Source organism: Pipistrellus kuhlii, unplaced genomic scaffold (assembly GCF_014108245.1).
Source record: "Pipistrellus kuhlii isolate mPipKuh1 unplaced genomic scaffold, mPipKuh1.p scaffold_m20_p_3, whole genome shotgun sequence".
Classification (NCBI taxonomy): domain Eukaryota; kingdom Metazoa; phylum Chordata; class Mammalia; order Chiroptera; family Vespertilionidae; genus Pipistrellus; species Pipistrellus kuhlii.
In genome coordinates, this window is record NW_023425529.1 from 750,259 (window position 1) to 772,448 (window position 22,190).

Below are 22,190 nucleotides of genomic sequence, written 5' to 3' on the forward strand. Positions count from 1 at the left end.
AATGAAAATTTAGTGCTGTGCCACAGAATCCTCCAATTTTCCTATCACGTGTATACTTGGTATCCATTTCTTACAGAGTATTCATTAATTCATTGAATGAGTTGTGTGCTGGGTACTCTAGGCATGAGGATACTGTCAGAAATGAAAGACATGGACAAAACCCCTGCTATGCCCCGATGAAGCCTCTGTGGTAGGAGCTGAGCATAAACAAGTAAGAGAGAGGTGGCATTACTGTAGAGAGGGTCAGCCCTGAGGAGTGCTGTGAGGACAAACGAGGCAGAAAGAAAGCTGGGGCGGGATGGGGTGGGGTGGATGGGGTAGGGTGGGGCGGAGCAGACCAAACACTGAGTTTTCTCTTGGATTCCTTCTGCTTTTTGTCTTACCCATATGATAAGCTCTCCTGGAGAGCGTAAGGCTGCCTTCCCTGCTGGCCCATCATGCCAAGTACAGATTCCTGCATATCAGGGCCTTTGAAGATGGATTTTGCAGTTGAGTCAGTCTAACGCAGTAGAAACAGGCACAAGGGCTGTCGACTTACCCAATGAGATGCCCAGGAACTCCCCGAGCAGAGCTGGGTAGCCTGGTTTGTTGGGGCTCCAGGCTGTGCTGTATTTTCCTGCCAGATCATTTGTTAAATCTCTAGCTCCCCCTGCTGTTATAAGATGGGGTGGTCTCCCAACTTGCCTTTGGAAATAGAGGTGTGTGTGTGTTTAATGCTAAGATTTAATTATTATTATTTTTTTATTATTATTAATTTTATTATTATTTTAATAAGTACTTCTGGTACATTGGAGCTTTGTTCTGGAACTGCTGTTGCTGAGACCCAGGGTTAGGATGGAGGGAGGAAGTGCAAAGGCCCAGGCAGGATAGGGGCATATCTATGCTCTGGCTACTTTTAGCGTCTCCCTACCCTGCACTCCTACCGCAGCCAGCAGCCGAGCAAAAGTTATCTCCTCACACAGTGTAGCAGCTGTTCTGAAACTCCAGAGCAGCAGCGGGAAACCGACCACTGTCTTGTAAAATGTTCTTATTGCTCGTGTTCCCTCCATGAAGTGAGTCAGGCCTTTTCCCTTCTTGTCCTCAGGGTGTCCCGACTTGTCATTTGTCACTATAGCCTGGTTTTTTTGTTTTTAAATATATTTTATTGATTTTTTGCAGAGAGGAAGGGAGAGAGAGAGAGCTAGAATCGTCGATGAGAGCGAAACATCGACCAGCTGCCTCTTGCACACCCCCTACCGGGGATGGGCCTGCAACCAATGTGCATGCCCTTGACCGGAATCGAACCTGGGACCCTTCAGTCCACAGACCGACGCTCTACCACTGAGCTAAACCAGCTTCGGCATAGCCTGGTTTTTGACAAAATTCTCTTCATGGTGCCGAATTTGTAGAGGGTCCTGTTTGGATTTCCCCACCCTCAGTGTTGTTTGCTGAGTGGAGAGCTGTGGTCCCGGTGGTGGTGGTGGTGGCTCCAGAATAGAGCGGATCCCTTGACAGGGGCTGCAGAGAGCCCTTCTTGTCAGCTGCTGGTTGTGTGTGTGCACCAGGGTCAGACATACAACCACTGTGAAGTTCCTTTAGTCCTTAGAGATGAAATTCAAGTTTAATTTTAGCAGCACTATTAATATCAGCTGAAATGAAGAAGGAAATGGCACCAAGTAGACATGTCTCTGTTGTTTAACAGCCCATTCAGTTTGGTCCTTTGAGGTTCCTCATGAGGTAGAAGTCAGGTGGACCCGACATGCAGCGCTGACCCTTCCTGAGTCCCTGTCTCCCCGAGAGTAAGGTGAGGCCCAGGCGCTCGGTGTGAAGGTTGACCCATCAGTGAGGATTGTGCAGCTAACAGTCCAGCTAATGGGCCCAGGATATTTTTCAGTTACATTTGATGGGTGCACTTTATAGAGCTTAAGCTTAGGCCAGTGATGACGCCTATTAGGAATAAAGTAACCAAAATTATTTTAATGGGACAGCTGAACCATAAAGGTGTACATTTACTTGCGTGCTATTTTTCTTCTTCATTTCAACTGGTGTTAATAGTACTACTAATGCCGAAACCGGTTTGGTTTGGTGGATAGAGCATTGGCCTGTGGACTGACGGGTCCCAGGTTTGATTCCGGTCAAGGGCATGTACCTTGCTTGTGGGCACATCCCCAATAGGCAGTGTGCAAGAGGCAGCTGATTGATGTTTCCCTCTCATCAATATTTCTAGCTCTCTATCCCTCTCTCTTCCTCTGTAAAAACTCAATAAAATATATTTATTTAAAAAAATAGTACTACTAAAATTAACTTGAATCCAAGATGCCTTCTCCATGGTAAGTTGTAGCAGTAGACATGATGCTTCCCTAATAAAGTAATTCTTTTATGATTCCTCTCCCAACAGCTTTGAAAAGCCCAGCTGCGTTTCACGAACAGAGAAGGAGTTTGGAGCGGGCCAGGGTAAGGCACGCCTTCTTCTTGAGCACCTCGAAGAGCATCTTCAGAGCCCATGGCATTGCCGCTCATGTTCCTTCCAGTCCTCACAGTTCTAATGAGCAAGCTCTGCCCTTTCTGCTTCCTCTCCACCCGCCATCTCCTAGCGCGATGATTCAGAGCGCGATCAGAATGATTTTCTCCTTTACCACCTTTAAGAGTATGTAGTGCTCTCCGAGCCTTTCTCCTGTCGTTTTGGAGACCACTAGTCTTTTCCCGTTTATAACCACCACAGCCTTTTGTGGATGTTAGAATAGCATCAGCAGCCCTCCATGTCAGCGGCTGCACTGCCCACGCCTCTCCAGGGTGGGCATGCACCCGTCTTCGTGTGCCCTGAGCAGCCAGTATCTGCTAGAGGCTGTGGAAGCTGAAGCTGGGCCCCTCTGAGCCGGTTCGTGCTGCACCTGGCCTGCTGCCTATTCCCCTGCTTTCGGTTCCCTCAGGGGCCTCGGGGGATATTCTGCTGCCCAGTGTGGGCGGAGATGGGGAAGTCGCCAAAACATGCTTCCCCCTCGCACCCGCACCCCTTCACTTTGGTCTTTCACGCAAAAGACAAAGGAAGAGAGCCTCCCCGAGGGAGGGTCACAGACTGAGGTACCTCAAGACTCACAGCTCTTTCAGAGACGGAAAGGTTTACCTCCAAGACTTCCCTCCTGCCTGCTCTTTTAAAATTACTTTTTTAATGTTCTAAGGAAAATCACGATTAATTCTTAGAATGAGAAGAATGAGGTCATGGGTACTGGGAACCAAAGCAGCCACAAACTGCACTGTTGTAGAGCTGGGAGCACTAGAGAATATGGGGTGGGGGTCAGGACCGGCATTGCCTGTGCCCCAACCCATTTGTAAGGCTTGGCAACACTTCCTGACGCTTCTCAAGCAGGCAGGGAGTAAATATGAGCTGATTAGAGCAGTTGTTATCTTATTGAGTACTTTTCATATAAAATTATATCGTTTTCTTGTTTATGCTCACATCAGTTCTTATGAATTAGGTGTTCTTACCTTCATTTTAATTTTATAGTTTCAGCTAAGAGAGGTTAAATAATGTGTCCAGCTAGCAAGTGGCAAAGCTGGGATTCAACCTTGGTCTGTGAACTCCAGATATTTTCTTAATCAGTACTGTGTTCTGCCTTGGCCTTGGTCACTGCTCAGAACTTCAGGTGGCTTAGAAAATACGCCTGCTCTGATAGCTGTGAAGACCTGCAATGTCCGACAGCTGTTCTAGCATCTTCTACAGCAGCCAGAGCAGTTTTTCTGCCCACTGCAGATGGTGTGATAGATCCAGAGCCCAAAGCCGCTTTAAACCATCTCACAGAGAGCTCAGCACCAACCCAGGCTGGCACAGGCTGCCCAGTCAGAGTCCAGGCAGGACAGAACCAGGTCTTTACACACTTTCCTACGTGCAGTGTGCTCTGATACTTTTTCTGTTTTTATTCTCCTCTGTTCTACCCTACTGTACTGACCCTATCCCATTCTCTGCTGATCTTCAACCACTAATGGTCTGCACCTATGGTTTGAAAATTTCTGGTGCAGAGGTTAAGAGCCCGGTTCTGGAGTCACTCAGGTCTGGGGTGACATTATATGCATTATAACATGAGCGCCAGGCAGTGGGGTGGCTGGGGACTGCTGAGGAAATGGCTTCGTTTGCCTGGAGTCTCAGAAATGCGGAAATGATTACATTGGACTTTAAGGAACTAGAGCTTTGACATCATGTATCAAAATTAGTATTCCATTTGGTAGTCATTCAAAATGAGTGGAAAATGCTTATAAGATCATGCACATTATTTGAAACAAGATATAAAATTATATGCAGCATGATTACAGCTCTGCAAAATTAAACTTGTCTTCCATTCGGAAGAATGATTAGAAATAAATATCCCAAAATACTAACAATGGATGATTAAAATGTTTTATTGTCATTTTGCTTGGTAATTTTCTACTTTTTTGATGAAACTATATTAATTTTATAACAATGAAAGTAATAGATTTAAAAATATATATATATCGTTAGTCCAACCTCAGACTGACAAATATTCTTGATGGATGGTGCTGTTGGCAGGTGCACTTGGAAGTGGATATGTCCTCCCTGGCTGCCCTGAGCCTCAGCACCGTGAAGTCTCCACACTGAGCGGGGGGGGGGGGGAGGGGGGCCTGCAGAGGTGACAACAGCCACCGCTGCTTTTTGGTCCTGTCTGCCACAAAGCTTGTGATCTGGATTTGAGAGTTTCTTGGTGTTGTTGTTTTTTCTATAGACAGAGGACTATCTGAAGCGCAAGATTCGTTCCCGGCCAGAGAGATCGGAGTTGGTCAGGATGCACATTTTGGAAGGTGTGTTAAATGGCAATGCTTCTAAACCCTTGTTCTCACTGTGTGTTCACCACCTCAGCACCCGCATTTCTTCTTCCCTTTCTTGTCACTCTCAGTTCTGTAGGCAGTGGGTGAGCCAGAGCCTTAGCACGCTGAAACAGCCGGGAATTCCTGGGAGCGCAACGCCTTCTGCTGGGCTGGCTTACCCTTTCTCCTGGGGCTGGTCATCTCTTGATGTACATTTTTCCCTTCTAAAATCTGTTTTTTAAATGTGTTTGCTTTCTCTTTTTCATTCATTGATCCATTCATTCGCTCAGCATTTCCTTGAGCACTTGTGATGTATAAGGTCACCCTAGACACCCTCCCCCTGGCTCCAGCTTCTCCCCACCTTCTGGTGAAGCTAATGGCTGCTGAAAGCAGTGTGAATCTCCATTTTTTCAGTTTTGAACTACCTTTGGGGTTGGAAGAGAACTTTCCTAAGGTGAACCCCACATTTTGCTCATGAAGACTCTGAGGCCCAGAGCAGGAAGTGAATTGCCCCTGTAACACAGCAAGCTTGAGAAGGTCACTTTGCTGTCTGGTGCTCTTTTCAGCTCTGTTGCTCCACCTCAGGACCCTCTGGCCTGGTGGCCATTGTTGTGTGTGGCCACACAGTGCCCACAGTAGGGGCCCCTTCTGTCCTCGCGAAACTTGAAGCTGGGCCACCCTTTTCGCTTGGGATGCGCTTTGCATTCTGATGGTCTCTGCTCCTTCCTCAGAGGGAAGGAGACTGCTCTGGAGTTCCCAGGGCAAACAAACTCAGGTCCATTTCTACATCCTCCTGCACTCCATTCTCTCCCACGGGCAGAGACCTCGGCTGAGCCTTCCCTCCAGGCCAAGCAGCTGAAGCTGAAGAGAGCCAGGCTGGCTGATGACCTCAACGAGAAGATTGCACAGAGGCCTGGCCCCATGGAGCTGGTGGAGAAGAACATCCTGCCTGTGGAGTCCAGCCTGAAAGAAGCCCTCATCGGTGAGGAGGCCCCGCACCCTGGGTGCATTGCAGGCAGGAGGGGCGGGAGGAGCGGGCTCTGGGCTTCTTTGCCCTACGACTTCCTGCTTTGACTTGGGGACTGGGACACAGAGTGTGAGAGCCTGATAAACAGGTTGTGTTAGCTTGGGACAGTGCCAGGGGCCACCGGGATCAGCGCCAGGGCAACATAGGTGATAACAGAGCCTTCCACCTTCGTGTGTAAGCTCGGAGCTGATTCCTCCCACAGGGTAGGTGGGGGGCAGGATCGATGAGGGTAAATATGCGGAAATGCCAGAGATTAGAAATCTGTTCCCACTGATTTTCTATTAGTGAAATCTCTTTGTGGAGCCTGGCACTTTCCACAGGTATTTCACTTTTCAAATATTGATTGATCCAAGCAGTGGCCAGGTGCTAGGACCATAGCCCCACAAGTCCCTTGGCCTTAGAGAACTCACGTCTAGGAGAAGACACAGGGCAGGTGAAATAGGCAGAAGCAAGTTCTGTGCTAGAGGGGGCACACAGAGGGGATCCCCCAAGCCGACCCTCACAGTGCAGCGGGGTGTGGGGTCAGTGGCTGGGCTGGGCTGGGCTGCGGGGAGTAAAAAGGAAAGTGCGTGCATGGGAGAGAGGCAGAGTGAGATGTGGAGCTGGAAGGCGGGCAGGGCTTCGTGTGCCCCAGTCAGGTGGTCAGACATGAATCCCTTAGATGCTGGCGAGTGTTGGTACAGATAATGTCTTCTTTGCAACAGTGGACCCAAAACCTGAACCGGGGCAAGGCTGTGTGCTCCTGCCCTTGGAAGGTAGCTGGGCCTTCAGGGGAGGGGACTCAACTGCTCCCACCTTGGGCAGAGTATGAGAGGAGAGCCACAGGGGTGGACCCCAGTGCATGGCAAGTTGTAACACAGCAAGCTTGAGAAGGTCACTTCCAAGAGGGGACTGGTTTTTGGGCTTTATCTGCACTGCAGACGGTGGGGCCCAGTGGAGGAGGAACCACTGCACTGGAGGTGGGCATACCTTGGGGGCCCCCAAGAGCCCTTTTATTCACAGCTTTCCTTGGCATCCATCTGCCTCATCTCAGGGTTTCCTACCCAGATCTTCACCAGATCCCACAACAGCCCCTAGTTTACAGGCCAGGGTTTGGGCCAAGGTCAGTTCTGGACTCTCCAGCCAGCTCAGACTGATAAATGTTGGCTGAGAGTTGGCAGTGCTCCAGGCCCCTTATGAAGGCCTGCAGAGATGAACCAACGATGATGCTTCTCTCAAAGAATGTGGTCTGATGTATAAACTGATGTATAAACAATTAACCCCCAAGTCTGGCTCCGAGCAGTTGCCAGCATTGTGTAGCAGAAAGGCATGTGCCCTGTGACATAGCTGAGCCGTGTGGATTGCAGGACAAGGAGCAGGACGTCCTCGGTCCTGTGGAGACTCATGGGAGGGCTGCTGCTGTTAGTGCTGTCAGAGGTGGACAGCATGGAATAGGGCCTGTGTGTCAGGTGCACAGGGAGCTCTGCCAAGATGGGCTTCTCTCAGGGCTAGGGAAACTATAGATGACCTGGCCCATTTGGGGTCAACCCGAAGGTTGGATCACATTGTCGAGTGGAGTACAGAAGGACATTCCAGGCGTAGGGGATAGTAGGAGCAGTGGCCTGGAGGCCTGGTGGGGTGAGGCTCGATGAAGGCCTGGGAGTAGTTTAGTTTGGCAATGAGGAGAGAAAGAAGCATTTTCCAGCAAAAGGCAGATCGTGTGGGTTGAGGAATGAGCAGGAGGTGAGGAAATGGTGACAGCAAATGTGGCCCATTTGTTCACAAGGTGAGGGGAGAAGGAAGAGTGAGGAGTGGTGGGTAGGAAAGATGTTTAGGCCGGGAGGAGTAGAGCAGACTGTGGCTGAGGAAGGAGTGGGGTGAGGGGAGGAGAGGGAGGAGAGGAAGCTGAGGCAGTTCTGGAGCCTGCAAGAGGGGCTGGGAGGGGGCTTTCCATCTGCCACAGTTGCTCGCTCACACACCCTTGCCTCCAGGCCATGTGAGACTCATGCCAAGGCCCTCTCTCCCAGAGTTCCCTGAGTCTCCCTCAGTGTCCTTTCCCTCGAGTGGAGCATATACTGTGCTCCAAGGGGATGGCCCGGACCCGTCTCTGTCCCCCAAACCCTGTGTGGAGCCGACAGCCGGCACAGCAGAGGAGCAGGCTGCTGGGCCCGGCCTGCACCGGCCTCGCTTCTTCAGTGGCCAGCAGCTTCCGTGGGTGGAGGGCCCAGGGGTGCCGCTGCAGCACTTCCTGCTTCCCTCATGGGATACAAGCATGGGAGAAGAGAGGTGTGTGATTGCAGGAAGTCCACGGGGGCCAGCAGTCTGCCCTCCGTGTGCTGTGTGTGTGTCTGCTGGGACAGATGGGCGGAGGGTGAGCCAGCCCAGGCCTGGGCATTCCTGGCTCCATCTCCATAGTCGGCTGGTGGAGAAACAAACTCAGGGGCTTCCTTGCCAGTCCCAGAGAGGAGAGAGCTCGGGTCATGGCCATGGAGGGGAGAGTTACTGGCTTGTTCTTGTTCCTTGTCTGTGGTCTTCCCACCACAGCACATTTCCCCAGCTGTGGCCGACAGCTCACCTCCACGCCGTGGCCACCACCTCACTTCCTCTGTGTGGACAGTCAGCGGTGCAGAACCTCTCCCCTGACTGTGCTGAGGCCGTGGTGGGGACATCAGTCTTTTGAAATATCCTGCTTGCCCTATTACTATCTTTCCTTCCGTCTGTATCCTGGGATTTCCATGCCAGGACCCTGCCTGTCCTGTTTCTCCCCCTCGGCCTGGCTTCAGCCGGCCCAGGGCGGGGAGGGTGGGAATAGCCTATAGGATGGCTGTTTCTCTGCTGGCCTTGGGCCTCTGGGAGTCACTGATGGGAAGCCACTTCCTCTGGGCCCGTTTCGCTTGTGCAGGCAGGGTTCCTTTCCCAAGAAGCTCCTGGAATCCCCTGGCCTTGTGCAGGAGGCCCAGGGCGGAACTGCCCTCCAGAGGTGGTACTGCTCCTCAGGCCCCTCCGCACACCCAGCCCTCACTCTTTCCTCGGGGAAGAGAGGAGAGTTTTGTGCGGCCATAGGATGGAAATAAAATGCCTTTAACAGCAGGGGATCTGCGGCAAGGAGGCAGCAGGCTGCGGGTTGGGGGTGAGGGGGGTGCCCGTGGAGAACTGAAGACTGACGGCAGTGGAGAGTGAAAAGCAAGAGGGGGAACGGGCCTTTCCTTCCAGGGAGCACTTGGCTGGCTCAGCAGGACTCCCCAGCCTTTGTTTCCGGGCTCGTGATGATGAGCACACTGGTCTCCCTTCTCCTGTTGGCCTCGCCGGGGCGTGGAGCCAGGAGACAGGGAGGCTGAGGGGGGTGGGGGCTGAGGAGCGGGCACCTTGCTGGTACAGCCTCTGGGTGGTGAGCAGACCCTCTCCCCCTCCCTGGGGCCGGCAGAGGAGCTGACTGGAGTTTGCTTTCAGTGGGCCAGGTGAACTACCCGAAAGTGGCAGATAGCTCTTCTTTCGACGAGGACAGCAGCGATGCCTTATCCCCTGAGCAGCCTGCCAGCCAGGAGTCGCAGGGCTCAGTGCCATCACCCCTGGAAGCCCGAGTCAGCGAGCCACTGCCCAGTGCCACCTCCATATCCCCCTCTCAGGTGAGCCGCGCAGCACTTCCCTGCTCCTCTGGGCCCCGACTCGCTGACTGCCCAGCTCAAGGCCCCTCCCTGGGATCAGACGAGTCAGGGAAGGGAGGGGAGTTGCCCTGGGAGCTCAAGGGCTGGCTGCTTGAGGGAAGAGGTGCCGGCAGTGGACGCAATTTGTTAGCCACCTTGGCCCTCCCTGTGTCCACTCATCAGTTCTGTGATCTTTTCACACCCTCCATCTCTCCCTTTTCCAGTCCTCTTTGCCCCCTGACAGTGATGGTGCCCAAGGAAGTGGCTGCCACCCACCTCCAGGCAGGGCAGGGATGCACTGCCACCTGGAGACGGCCCCGCCCTCTGGAGCAGCCAGAAAGGGAAGCGTCCTCACTCCCCTTCTCTCGCAGGTTGTGTCTCAGCTCCCAGTGTGCCTAGAGTCCCGAGAAACGCTTTTCCTGCCAGAGCAGCATCCTCTGCCTCCCAGCCTCACCAACGGAACCACGGTCCCCACCACCAAGCCCACCCCCACGCTCATTAAGGTACAGTTCTCCAGCTCGTACCCATCCCCTCCGAGCCTGCTGAGGCTCCATCCCAGGGTGGGGACAACTGCAGGGGCTCAGGGCTCAGCAAAGCGCTGAGGAATGTGGGAGTGCTTCCTGTTCTCCGGGATGCTGGTTGTCATGGTTACAGCCCCGTTTATGGAGCACAGTGTGCCAGGCTCTGGGCTGGGCTTTCAGGCCTGTAGTCCTGCCCTCCCTGGGGAAACATGCCCACCCTTCCAGCTGGGTCACTGACAACCTCGAGAGGCAATGAAGAACCCTGTTCTGGAAGCGACACCATGAGGAGTGCAGGCGCGCCTGGGGCCCTCTGCTGGCAGAGCCGGGGTAGGCTCCTGCTCTCCGTCAGGCCTGACCTGAAATACCTGCGGGGGTTTACTGTCAACCCCACGAGACACCTGCTGGGGACCTTCGTGGGGAGCACTGTGCTGGCCACCAAGAGCCACTGCCCAGTCCTCCCTCCCTCAGAGCCTCTGAGACCCGAGGCTGTGCTCCTGCTGGGCAGGCTCCCTTCCTCCTGGCCCCGCTTGCTTCCCTGTCTGGCCTCATCCTCTAGTCCCCCTGGCACACAGGCCCTGGCCCAGGGGGCGTCTCTGGCATCCTGGCCTCGGCTCCTGTCACTCACAGCGGGGAACTGACCAGGTGCGCGTCCTCTCCCCTTAGCTGAGCCCCGCTGCCTGGTCATCGGTGGGGCTTCCTGGTGCCCTCCTGTGTGGCTGTGCCCCAGGCCCGCCGTTTCCATGGTCTCTGTGAGGCCGCCCCGAGTCCCAGAGGAAGCACCAGCGCCTTGGCTGGCTCCGGGCTGCTCCCTCATCACAGGCACTTCTCTTTGGCCACGGGTGTCAATGGTTTCCCCCCAAAACTCCTCCTTCAGACTTGCTTCTCGTCATCTGACTGGTCCTTCCTTTGACCACCACACATTGGAAAGAATGTATATGTGTTTTTCTACACTTCCTCTTCTCTGGGGAGAGCCCCCCAGCCCTGCCAGTGAGCCCTCCTCAAGGCTTCCTAATCCCCCAGTCCCCCTTTTGCCTCTGACCCCCACGGGTCATGCTCCTCTCTTCTCTCTTGCTTTTTCTGCCCTTCCTCTGCGGCTGCTCTTCCCTTGGCTTTTCCTCCTCTTCCCTCTCAGTGGGGTGCCCCGAGTCCAGCTCTCAGCCTCCATCCATGGTCCCTTTCGGCGCCGCCCTTCGGAGCCTGCTCTGGGTCATCCTCCCACAGGCTCATCTTCTTGCACCAGTTGCTCTGCCAGCTTCGCCGTCTTCTCCTCTTCCCATGCTTGTAGCAAACCCAGAACCTCTTCCTGACTCCCTTGAAGGGACCCCAGTGTCACTGCGCCAAAGCTCAAAGCCACCCTGAACTGCTCACCTGCCTCCTGCGCTATTGTCCCCTCTTCCTCCAGTCCGTCTGCCCAACCTTCGTATTGGCTCCCATTGCCACCTGGTGGAGACCCCTGGTGATGCCGCGCCATCTGCACCCTTCTGCCCAGCATTCTCCACTCAGAGGTGGCTAGGCCCTCCACAGCCTTGCCTGCACGCCCTGCTGACTGCCCCTGTCCAGCTCTACCCCTCCTGACCCGGACACAGGCCTCCGGGCAGGACCTGCTGGCCCTTCCTGGTCTGCGGGGTCCTCACGGACACTCAGGTGGGAGGCTGTGCGCCACGCCCGCTGGGGTCTTTGAGGCCCAGCTGGTGAAGGAACAGAGTTTTTGGAGTCCCAGCTGCACGTGGTGAGATCAAGATCACTGCGACCCTGGGAGGGGACTTCACGGGCCTGTTTCCTCAGCTTCACATGGGCTTGCTGGCTCCTGCCCAGGCAGGATTCTGGCAGGTCTGCCGGACCTGGTCTTTGTGAAGCACCTGGTGTGGAAGGCACACACTCCAAAAACCAGCTGTTTTACTTTCTTGTCAGGTTCCCTCTGCTGGGGGCGACAGTGACTTTATTTTTGGGTTGATTTTCCCTCCAGCCCAGGAGCAGCTCCCTGTGAGCTCTTGCCCCTCCTTGGGACACTGTGGACACTGATTCTGGAGGGAGAGAGTGGGACTGGGCAGGAGGCCTCAGAAGCCACTCCGTTACAATAGGACGGCCATCGGCCTCCCACCTGGGGGCCTCCCTCCGGAAGCCCAGATGCCCCCTGACTGCCCCTGTCTCCTGTGCCCTCAGCAAAGCCAACCCAAGTCTGCCAGCGAGAAGTCGCAGCGCAGCAAGAAAGCCAAGGAGCTGAAGCCAAAGGTGAAGAAGCTCAAGTATCACCAGTACATCCCCCCGGACCAAAAGCAGGACAAGGGGGCACCCCCCATGGACTCCTCCTACGCCAAGATCCTGCAGCAGCAGCAGCTGTTCCTCCAGCTGCAGATCCTCAACCAGCAGCAGCAGCAGCACTATAACTACCAGACCATCTTACCAGCCCCCCCAAAGTAGGAGCCCCCTCCCACTCCTTCCCGTCTCACCCGTGGGTACCCCAAGATAGGCAGATGCCAGGTCTCTGGTGGCAGGGAGAGGTGAGCCCCAGTCTTTGAGGACCCTTTGGTCTGGATCCTGCAGGAATGGCCCCCAGGCAGGGCCTATGGGCAGGCCCCTCACCCCACACCATCTCCACTCGGCCCTGGGGGGGGAGGGCCTTGGGTGCTCATTTCTGCCTTTTTTCCCCTCAGGCCGGCAGGTGAGGCTCTGGGAAGTGGGGGGGCTCCCCCGATGCGCAGCCTTTCCACTACCACCAGTACCACCTCCAGCTCAGTCGCCCCTGGGCCCAGTGGGCTGACACGTCAGAACAGCACCTCGCTGACGGGCAAGCTGGGAGCCCTGCCCGCCAACCTGGACGACATGAAGGTAGGTGGTCGCCCCAAAGTTGGGGAAAGCAGACAGAGCAGAGCTCCCGACGGGTCTTCTCCGGCAGAGGCACTGGAATCTGTTCAAGGCCCGCCTGGCCCTGGTGGAGACATCAGGCTTGTTGGGTAGTCATGACCACGAACAGCATCAGCAAGCATCTGTCCAGGGCCTGGGGCTTACCGGCCCTGTGTGTCTCTCCTCCTCCTCGGCCTCTTCAGTGCAGTGGGAAACGGGAAGTGTTCCCGCTCAGGATGAGCTAGTGGAGGGGTCTCAGGGTGGAGGACTGGCTGGTGGTAGAGCCCAGATTCAGACTCGGGGCTGCCCACTTCAGCACCTCCACTTTTCCACTCCCCTGTTGGGCAGGGGCTGAGCTCCGGGGAAGGGATGGCCCATCAGCATAGATGGTGGATCGAATTCTCCCGGAGGGTTTGCACCCTGAACCAGGCAGCCCCTCTGGAGCAGGCCTCATTGCAGCAAGTCACAGGCCTCATGGGGGCATTTGGGTACAGGGTCAGAGCCCATCAGACCTGGCCAGAGCTCCTAACTTTGCTGCCCGTCGGCTCTGTGACCTCAAAGACATTGTTTTGTGAGCTCAGTTTTCTCTTCTGTAAAATCCAGTCACTTCATTAAATATGTACTGAGCACCAGCGTCATGCTGGGGATAGCTGAGGCATGTCCCGCCCAGGCGCGCAGTAGGGAGCATTTTAACCAGGCCCCTGGGTGGTGAGGACGGGGACAGGGAGGAGGCTGGGGGCATGTCTCACCGTCCAGGTGGGAGGGTCAGGCGATTGATGTGTAGTTACTGATCAGTGAGGCCCGAATAGACGAGGCCTAACAGACAAAAAGCTCGTCCCTCCCATCCTGCCCTGATGCCCTCTTGCCTGGACCCAGTTCCCTTCATCTCCAAACCCTTGCAGGTGGCAGAACTGAAGCAGGAGCTGAAGTTGCGGTCACTGCCCGTCTCTGGCACCAAGACAGACCTGATTGAGCGCCTGCGTGCCTACCAAGAACAAGTCAGCCCTGCCCCCGGAGCCCCCAAGGTCCCTGCTGCCACCTCCATCCTGCCCAAGGCTGGCGAGGTGGTGGTGGCCTTCCCGGCGGCCCGGCTAAGCACGGGGCCTGCTCTGGTGGCAGCAGGCCTGGCCCCCGCCGAGGTGGTGGTGGCCACAGTGACCAGCAACGGAGTGGTGAAATTTGGCAGCACGGGCTCCACCCCCCCCGTGTCTCCCACTCCCTCCGAGCGTTCGCTCCTCAGCACAGGAGACGAGAACTCCACACCTGGGGACACCTTCGGCGAGATGGTGACATCGCCACTGACCCAGCTCACCCTGCAGGCTTCACCGCTGCAGATCCTCGTGAAGGAGGAGGGTCCCCGGGCCGGGTCCTGCTGCGGGAGCCCGGGGCTGCGGGCGGAGCTGGAGGGGCGGGACAAGGACCAGATGCTGCAGGAAAAGGACAAGCAGATCGAGGAGCTGACCCGCATGCTCCGGCAGAAGCAGCAGCTGGTGGAGTGGCTCAGGCTGCAGCTGGAGCAGGAGAAGCGGGCCCAGCAGCCCCCGCCCGCGCCCACACCCGCCCCCGCCCCCCTTGGCGTCCCAGTGAAGCAAGAAAACAGCTTCTCCAGCTGCCAGCTGAGCCAGCAGCCCCTGGGCCCTGCTCATCCCTTCAGTCCCAGCCTGGCAGCCCCCACTCCCCACCACGCAGACACTGGTGCCCTGGTGCCGCCTCCGGTGGTGGTGAAGCAGGAAGCCATGCTGCCGGAGCCGGAGCCAGAGCCCGCCCCCACACCCCAGCTGCTTCTGGGCCCACAGGGCCCCGGCCTCATCAAAGGGGTGACACCTCCCGCCGTCATCACTGACTCCACAGGGACCCACCTTGTCCTCACTGTGACCAATAAGAATGCAGACAGCGGGAGCCCCCAGCAGGTACCTAGGTGTGGGAGGGCAGGGGACAGGCGTGTGTGATGATACTTCTGACGATAGCTCTGTTTACTGGGCGCCCCCATGGCGGGCAGTTAGGCTTCCTTTAATTTTCCCTTTAACCGTCCAAACTGAGGGATCACCATCCCCATGTCACCAAGGAGGTACTAAGATCTGAGATGGTTAAGGTCCTGCTCATGACCCCACACCCATGAGGGTGAAGCCGTCAGTGACTGCCTACCTCCTCTGGCCACTGATACCAGAACATTCCTGCACCCTGGTAGAGGGCTCTGAGCAGCCCCCACCCAGGCCAGGGCCCTCTCTTGCCTATGCTCCATGGGAGTGGGACGCCCCAGATGAGGGTCAGGGAGGGGCTGCTGGGCTGAGCCTGGAGTGACCTTCACGCCTTTTCCCTGGAGGCCAGCTGTCCCCACCAAGGTGCCATTGGCAGCTGACTCCCTGCTGCTGCCACCTACACAGCCCAGACCCTTCACCCAGCCTGCTTTAGGCTTTGTGTGGCCTCAGCCCTGCAGAACAGGGTGGAGAGGACAGTGACAGGAACCAGGCACTCTGAGAAAGGAATCAGCCAGAGCCCCTTTCCCCCCCTCCCTCCCTCCCGTGTGGCTTGCACCAGACCCCATGCTCACCCCACCCTCTGCAGGATCAGAGGTGAGGGCCTCCCCCAACCTTTATTCCTTTTCCCCCAGTGGCTTTCATGAAAGCTTCCTGAAAGCCAGTGCAGCTGGCCAGGTTGGCTTAGCCTAGAACAGTGGTCGGCAAACCGCTGCTCTAGAGCCACATGCGGCTCTTTGGCCCCTTGAGTGTGGCTCTTCCACAAAATACCATGTACCCTAATTAAGTTAACAATGTACCTACCTATATAGTTTAAGTTTAAAAATTTTGGCTCTCAAAAGAAATTTCAGTTGTCGTACTGTTGATACTTGGCTCTGTTGACTGAGTTTGCCGACCACCGGCCTAGAAAGTAGGCGCTTCCTGCCTGTGCTCCTTGAGTGTGCAGAGCCCTGGCTGTTTCCCTCGTGTCATCACTGCTCCTCTCACCTTTCCTCCTGTCCAGCCCTTGTCCCAGCCTGGCTCTCCAGCCCCCGTGCCACCAGCCCAGATGGACCTGGAGCCCCTGCCACAGCCCCCGTTCGGGACCTCCATTTCTCTGCCGAAGAAGGAGCCGCCTGGCTATGAGGAAGCCGTGAACCAGCAGCCCAGACAGCAGGTGAAGAAGGTAGACTGAGGCCTGGCCACGTTGGGCGGTACCTTGGCTGCTGGGTTCCCGCAGCCCCTCCCCCCACCCCGAGTCCAGCGGGAGGAGAGGGGTGGGCAGGAGCCAGTCCTCTGAGGTCAGAGAGGCCTGAGGGAGCGGGCCGTTCTGGGCAGGTGGGCTCTGGGTTCTGGCTGCTGGCTCGGGGGCAGAGGGGAAGAAGCCTGTGCCTTGAGCCTGGCTGGGGGGCTCCTAGTGTAGATTTTCATTTCTTTTTTCCTTTTTTTCTCCCATAGGAAAATGGTTCCTCGAGCCAACAGATGGATGACCTGTTTGACATTCTTATTCAGAGTGGAGGTAAGGCCCTGAGCTGCCTCCCCAGCCTCCTCCTCCATAGGTTGTCTTCAGCCCTCAGTGGGGTGATTTGTTTTTTGTACTTCAGGTGCAGCAAGGGCTGAGAGGCATGCTCTCTGGGGGCGGGGGGCGGGGGCGCAGCAACACACGTTCACTTACCCAGCACCCACTGCCCCTGCAGCCCTGGACACAGCAGTGAGCAAAATAGTGAAAGCCTTTGTGTGAGAGAAACAACAAAACAAGTAAATTCCATCACGTTAGAGAAGCGCTGTGAAGAGGGAAGAGAGGGCTGAGGTGCGGTGGTGGGTTGGTGAGCAGGTGCAGAAGTCAGGGCAGGGGCAGATCCCAAGGCCTCCTGCGTGCAGGTGGAGGGGCTTTGACTCTGAAGCCAGAACCGCATAACTCTGAGAGGCTGGAAGGGCAGGAGCAAGAGGCTTGGGAGGCAGTGGTGCAGCGGAGAAGGCTGGAGTCTGGGTATATTTTGGAGTGCCAGTGTGGTTTCCTTATGGATTAGGAGTTTGGCAGCCAAGGATGGCACCAAGGGTTTGTGAGGCTGAGGGAGCCCCGGTGGGCTGTGGGGCGGGGGGAGGGGGGGGGTCGTATAAGGTGCAGCCTCAGCTGGGCTTAGATGTGTCCCAAAACTGGAGGGATCAGTGTGGACACCGCCCAGGTGAGGTCTGGGCGAATAGAGAGAGTGAGATGGAGTGAGTTGGGGACACAAACAGATGAGGCTGGGCAGTGAGCCGCTTCTGAAGCCCAGGGCTGCTGACGGCGGTCAGGGAAGACGGGGACCTCAGCCAGGGTGTTAGCATGGCACTGTGGGCAAGTGCCCGGTTAAGAGGGTTGAAGGTGTGGGAAGCAGCAGGTCTGAAGGAGTCTGAACACAGCGGTTTCATTAGTGGCAGCAGGCACAAGGCAGTGTGTGGAAGTTCTCTGTCAGCTGCCTTAATTACAGTAGGAAGAGGATTAAGATGTTCAAGTGGGAGCTTAGCCATGGAATTGAACACATTAAAATGGCCAATTTTATATCAATTTTTTTTTTTTTTTTTAACAGAGAGGAAGGGAGAGAGATAGAAACGTCGATGAGAGAGAAACACCGACCAGCTGCCTCCTGCACACCCCCTACTGGGGATGTCCCCGCAACCAACATACATGCCCCTGACTGGAATCGAACCTGCGACCTTTCAGTCCACAGACCGACGCTCTACCACTGAGCCAAACCGGTTTCGGCTCAACTTTTTTTTTTTAAAACAAAGAGCTCAAAAGCTGACATTACTTTCAAGGTCACTGATTCTGATCTTAGGACTCTCTAGGGCCAGGGTCTGCGGTGGGGCCTGAGGAGCATTGCTGACCAGGGCAGGTAGCACTGAGGCTCCTGGGCTGCGAGTGCTCTGGGCAGTTGGAGAGACCTGAGGGGGGAACTTTGGAGGAACACACTGGGAGGGATGAGGCTGTCCAAGAACAGAGGAGAGAGATTGTGCAGGAAGTGGAACGGGAGCAGGCCCTGAGCTCCAGCCCCGAGAGATGGCAGAGAAAGAGGAGGGAAGTGCTGAGAAGTGGCCAGAGAGGTGGCGAGGATGCCAGGAAGAGGGCGTTTGAATCAGATGGTAGGGTGGCAGCATCCTCAGTGGTAGCATTTGGGCAGGTTGACAAGCTACCTCGGAGGAAGCTGGTCTTCTGGACGGGAGCGGAGTGGGAGGGAAGATAGGGCCTAGAGGGTCAGGGAGCAAGCCTACTTTCTACATAATTTTGATTTATTGTGGTAAAATACACGTAAGATTTCCCATTTAACCACTTTAGATGTACAACGTATTGGCATTAAGTACATTCACAGTGTTGTGCAACCATTACCATGTTCTAGAACTTCGTCATCCTATACTGACACACGTTGACCATTTCACAGTAACTGCCTTCCTCCTCCCAGTTCCTGGTAACCTCTGACCTATCCTCTCTCCATGATGTTGACGCCCTTAGGATCTCACATAAGTAGACCCATGCAGTCTTTGTCCCCTTTGTTTCCGGTTTACTTCACTTTGCATATTGTCCTCAAGACTCATACACATAGCATGTGCCAAATTTCCTTTTATGGCTGAATACTTCATCGAATGGGTGTATCACATTGTGTTGATCCATTATCCACTGATGGACAGACACCCAGTTGTTTCCAGCTCCTGGTTACTCTGCGTAATCCTGCTGTGCACATGGGTGTGCAGCTCTCTCAGCCCCAGCGAGCTTCTCACTTCTTTGGGGTGTATCCCCAGGAGTGGGGTTGTTGGATCAAAGTTAACTTTTCCATAGAAGTGTGCAGGGTTCATACTTGTTACATATATTCTTCATTACAGCCATCCCAGTGGATAAGTGGTACCTCATTGTGGTTTTGATTTGCATTTCCCTGATGGCTAGTGATGTCCAGCATTTTCTCATGTGCTTATAGGCCATTTGTGTTCCTTCTATTGGAGAAATTCTGAGTCCTTTGTCCATTTTTTAGTTGGGTTTTGTTGTGGATATGAATCACTTATTAGATGTAAGATTTGCAAATATTTCTTCCCAATTCCATGGGCTTTCATTTTTTTCTTCTTTATTAAGGTATTACATGTGTCCTTTATCCTCCCATTGCCCCCATATCCCACTCTGGTTCATGCCCTCACCCCCCTGGGGCTGCGTCCATTGATTATGCTTATATGCATGCATACAAGTCCTTTGGTTGATCTCTTCCCCCTTCCTCTACCTTCCCTCTGAGGTTTGAGCATCTACTTGATGCTTCTCTGTTCATCAGTTTATGTTCATTATATTCCATAAATGAGTGAGATCATGGGATATTTATCTTTCTCTGACTTATTTCGCTTAGCATAATGCTCTCCAGCGCCATCCAAGCTGTCGCAAATGGTAGAGGTTCCTTCCTTTTTTACCGCAGCATAGTATTCCACTGTGTAGATGTACCGCAGTTTTTTAATCCACTCATCTGCTGATGGGCACTTAGGCTGTTTCCAAATCTTAGCTATGGTGAATTGTGCTACTATGAACATAAGGGTGCATTTTCCTTTCTGATTGGTGTTTCTAGTTTCTTGGAATATATTCCTAGACGTGGGCTCACTGAGTCAAATGGCAGTTCCGAATTTAATTTTTTGAGGAAACTCCATACTGTTCTCCACAGTGGCTGCAACTGCATTCCTACCAGCAGTGCAAGAGGGTTCCCTTTTACCACATCCTCGCCAACACTTGTCATTTGTTGACTTGATGATAGTCATCCTGACAGGTGGGAGATGGCACCTCATTGTCGGTTTGATTTGCATCTCTCGGATGATTAGTGACTTTGAGCATGTTTTCATGTCTCTTGGCCTTATGTCCTCTTTCAAAAAGTATCTAAGTAGGTCCGTTGCCCATTTTTTGATGGGGTCTTTTCAGTCTCTTGGTGTCCTTTGATGTACAAATTTTAAATTTTACTGTAGTCCAGTATTTTTGTTGCCAAGAAATCACTACCAAATTCATTGTCATGAAAATTCCCCAATTTCTTCTAAGCATTTGGTAGTTTTGGCTCCTGAATTTAGATCTTTGACCCATTTTGAGTTAATTTTTGTACATACATGGTGTAAGGTAGTGTCCAACTTTAGGTCCTATTGAGAGGCCTGGTTTCTGACATCCTTTCACTTTGATTGGTAGAAATTTCAGCAGATTTCAAGGAGCCGCCATCCCTGCCAGGGAAGGAGAAGCCCCCCGCGACAGCAGCCTGTGGGTCGCCCCTGGCCACACAGTCCCCGCCCTCTGCTGAGCTTCCCCAGGCTGCCCTGCCCTCATCGACCTCACCTGTGCTTCCCGGGCGCCTGGAGGACTTCCTGGAGAGCAGCACTGGGCTACCCCTGCTGACAGGCGGACAGGAGGGGCCAGAGCCCCTCCCCCTCATTGACGACCTCCATAGCCAGATGCTGAGCAGCTCTGCCATCCTGGACCACCCCCCCTCACCCATGGACACCTCGGAATTGCACTTTGCCCCCGAGCCCAGCAGCATGGGCCTGGACCTGGCTGATGGCCACCTGGACAGCATGGACTGGCTGGAGCTGTCATCAGGTGGCCCCGTGCTCAGCCTGGCCCCACTCAGCAACACGGCCCCCAGCCTCTTCTCCACGGACTTCCTCGATGGCCATGACTTGCAGCTGCATTGGGATTCCTGCTTGTAGCTCTCAGGTGTGCCAGGGGACTGGAGGGGCTGGAGGCTGGGAGCCTCAGGAACAACAGGGAGCTCGGCTCTCTCCTGCGGGATCCGGCTCTCTCCTGCGGGATCCAGCTCTCTGTGGTCGTGAGTCCTGACAATCACAGGCCCCGTTTCCCCTCCCTGGCTCAGGGTCACCCAGGGGTTTTGGAGACCTGGACAGGCCAGGGACTTCCTATTTGACCTCCTTTTGAGAGGTTGGAGGTACCCTGCCTGGCTACAGTTTGCTCAGGTGGGCGAGGTATGAATTCCCTCCCTTCTCGGGAAAAACAAACTGGGCCTCTACCTCCCCATCCCCCGTGACCCTAACCCCAGGTTTCCTAGGCTGGGGGAGGCGCTGCCATGTTAGTGTCTTGCTATAGAGTAACCATTTAGCGGTTGGTGGCAAACATGCTCTGTACAGGTGTATATACCTCTATATTATATCGCCATATATATATATATACATATATTTTTGGGGTGTAAGAGGTGGATGAAGTTCCCTTCCATCCTACTGTGCACATATAGAAGGGTCTGGAGACCCCTGCTCCACCCATCACGTGTGTTTGACATGTAGACACCCCATCACAGCCTGATCCCCACCTGTCCTCATATCAGTGCCACGAGGGCAGAGGTGCATCTTGGCCACCTGCCCACATTCCGTCCTGCTGCCTCACTGCAGCGCCCACAGCCCTGGGACAGGAGGGCATTAGCCCCGGAGTGGGGCCAGACGTGGCCCTCAGTCTATGGCTTCCTCCTGCCCTGGGGCCCAGCCTCCCCTTTGGCTGTCACTGTTATTCTAGGGGTTTGGGAGGTGGGGGGGGCACCAGTGCTGGGACAGAGGTGGGGAAGCTGTGTGAACTTTTTAAAATAAACGCAAAAACAACAGCGTGTTAGTCCCTTTTGCTTGATCGGTGGACAAGGTGGGTGGTATGGCTGGGCCCTACACCCTAACCTCACCTTCCCAGCCAGGCTCTCCATTCTAGGCCATTCCAGAAAGCACAGAGCCTTGGACATATGGCCCGGATTGGACTGAAGACAGAAGGTGCTTCCTCAAAGACAATTTATTTACAGACCAAGGAGCCTTTAGCCACCGCACTCCCTTCCTGAGCAAAAGCGGACAGAGGTGGCTCTCTAGCGCCTCCTGAGGTTTTTGGTCAGTACAAGTAGGACGGATGGGGCCCGGAGCCTCCGTACACACTGGGAGGGATAGAGCGAGCCCGGCCCCACCTGCTGCCACCCGGGTGCCGTCCCGATCTCCCTACCATGGCGCCTGCCAAACTCCAGTGTCTTCTTCCCTTGGTCCCGTAGTTTGGGGTAGGCCTGGACCATGTCAGCCCCATCCCAACGCCATTCTCTTCTTAAGGAAGCCGCTGCTCTGGTAGCTGGTGGGCTGGGAGAGGCCTGGGTGTGACGGGGCCACTGGAGGAAGAGCGTCAACCATCTATATCCCAGCTGAAAAGGTGGTGCTTCACCAGCATGTCCTGGACGCCCTCCTTGAGGGGCTTCTTCTCCTCCTGCACAGGGACAGCACCCACCTCACAGGCTGCACATAGCAAGGAAGCCCAAGGGGGCAGGGGCCCTGCCTCAGCCACCGCACCCACGGCCCCTCCAGGAGACCAACCCCAACCACCCACCTCTCTCTTCATTGGAAGTTCCCAGTCCTGGGAGAGGCTGAAGGCAAAGCAGCAGAGGACGCTAGAGAGGAGGAAGGGGAGGCT

The 22,190-nt window shown here is 54.9% G+C and overlaps 2 protein-coding genes across 13 annotated transcripts in view; one reads left to right on the forward strand and one right to left on the reverse strand.

The window, feature by feature from the left end:
- Positions 1–21,354, forward strand: part of MRTFA (myocardin related transcription factor A) — a 158,581-nt gene extending 137,227 nt beyond the window's left edge. For 2 of the 11 annotated variants that reach the window (XM_036459353.2, XM_036459351.2), the window contains 11 exons: positions 2,378–2,433; positions 4,716–4,791; positions 5,618–5,779; positions 9,254–9,429; positions 9,819–9,950; positions 12,132–12,385; positions 12,623–12,797; positions 13,715–14,722; positions 15,792–15,944; positions 16,226–16,286; positions 19,944–21,354. In XM_036459353.2, the coding sequence (XP_036315246.1) occupies positions 2,378–2,433; positions 4,716–4,791; positions 5,618–5,779; positions 9,254–9,429; positions 9,819–9,950; positions 12,132–12,385; positions 12,623–12,797; positions 13,715–14,722; positions 15,792–15,944; positions 16,226–16,286; positions 19,944–20,458 (2,768 nt within the window). In that variant the 3' untranslated portion in view covers positions 20,459–21,354. Of the gene's footprint in view, positions 1–2,377; positions 2,434–4,715; positions 4,792–5,528; positions 5,780–9,253; positions 9,430–9,818; positions 9,951–12,131; positions 12,386–12,622; positions 12,798–13,714; positions 14,723–15,791; positions 15,954–16,225; positions 16,287–19,943 lie in introns of those variants that run through there. The other 9 variants (XM_036459352.2, XM_036459350.2, XM_036459349.2 and 6 more) reach the window with 7 other exon arrangements.
- Positions 21,355–21,515: 161 nt separating this feature from the next.
- Positions 21,516–22,190, reverse strand: part of SGSM3 (small G protein signaling modulator 3) — a 31,532-nt gene continuing 30,857 nt past the window's right edge. For both annotated transcript variants that reach the window (XM_036459358.2, XM_036459361.2), the window contains 2 exons: positions 22,107–22,167; positions 21,516–21,986 (listed from right to left, as the gene is read on the reverse strand). In XM_036459358.2, the coding sequence (XP_036315251.1) occupies positions 21,906–21,986; positions 22,107–22,167 (142 nt within the window). In that variant the 3' untranslated portion in view covers positions 21,516–21,905. The remainder of the gene's footprint in view (positions 21,987–22,106; positions 22,168–22,190) is intronic.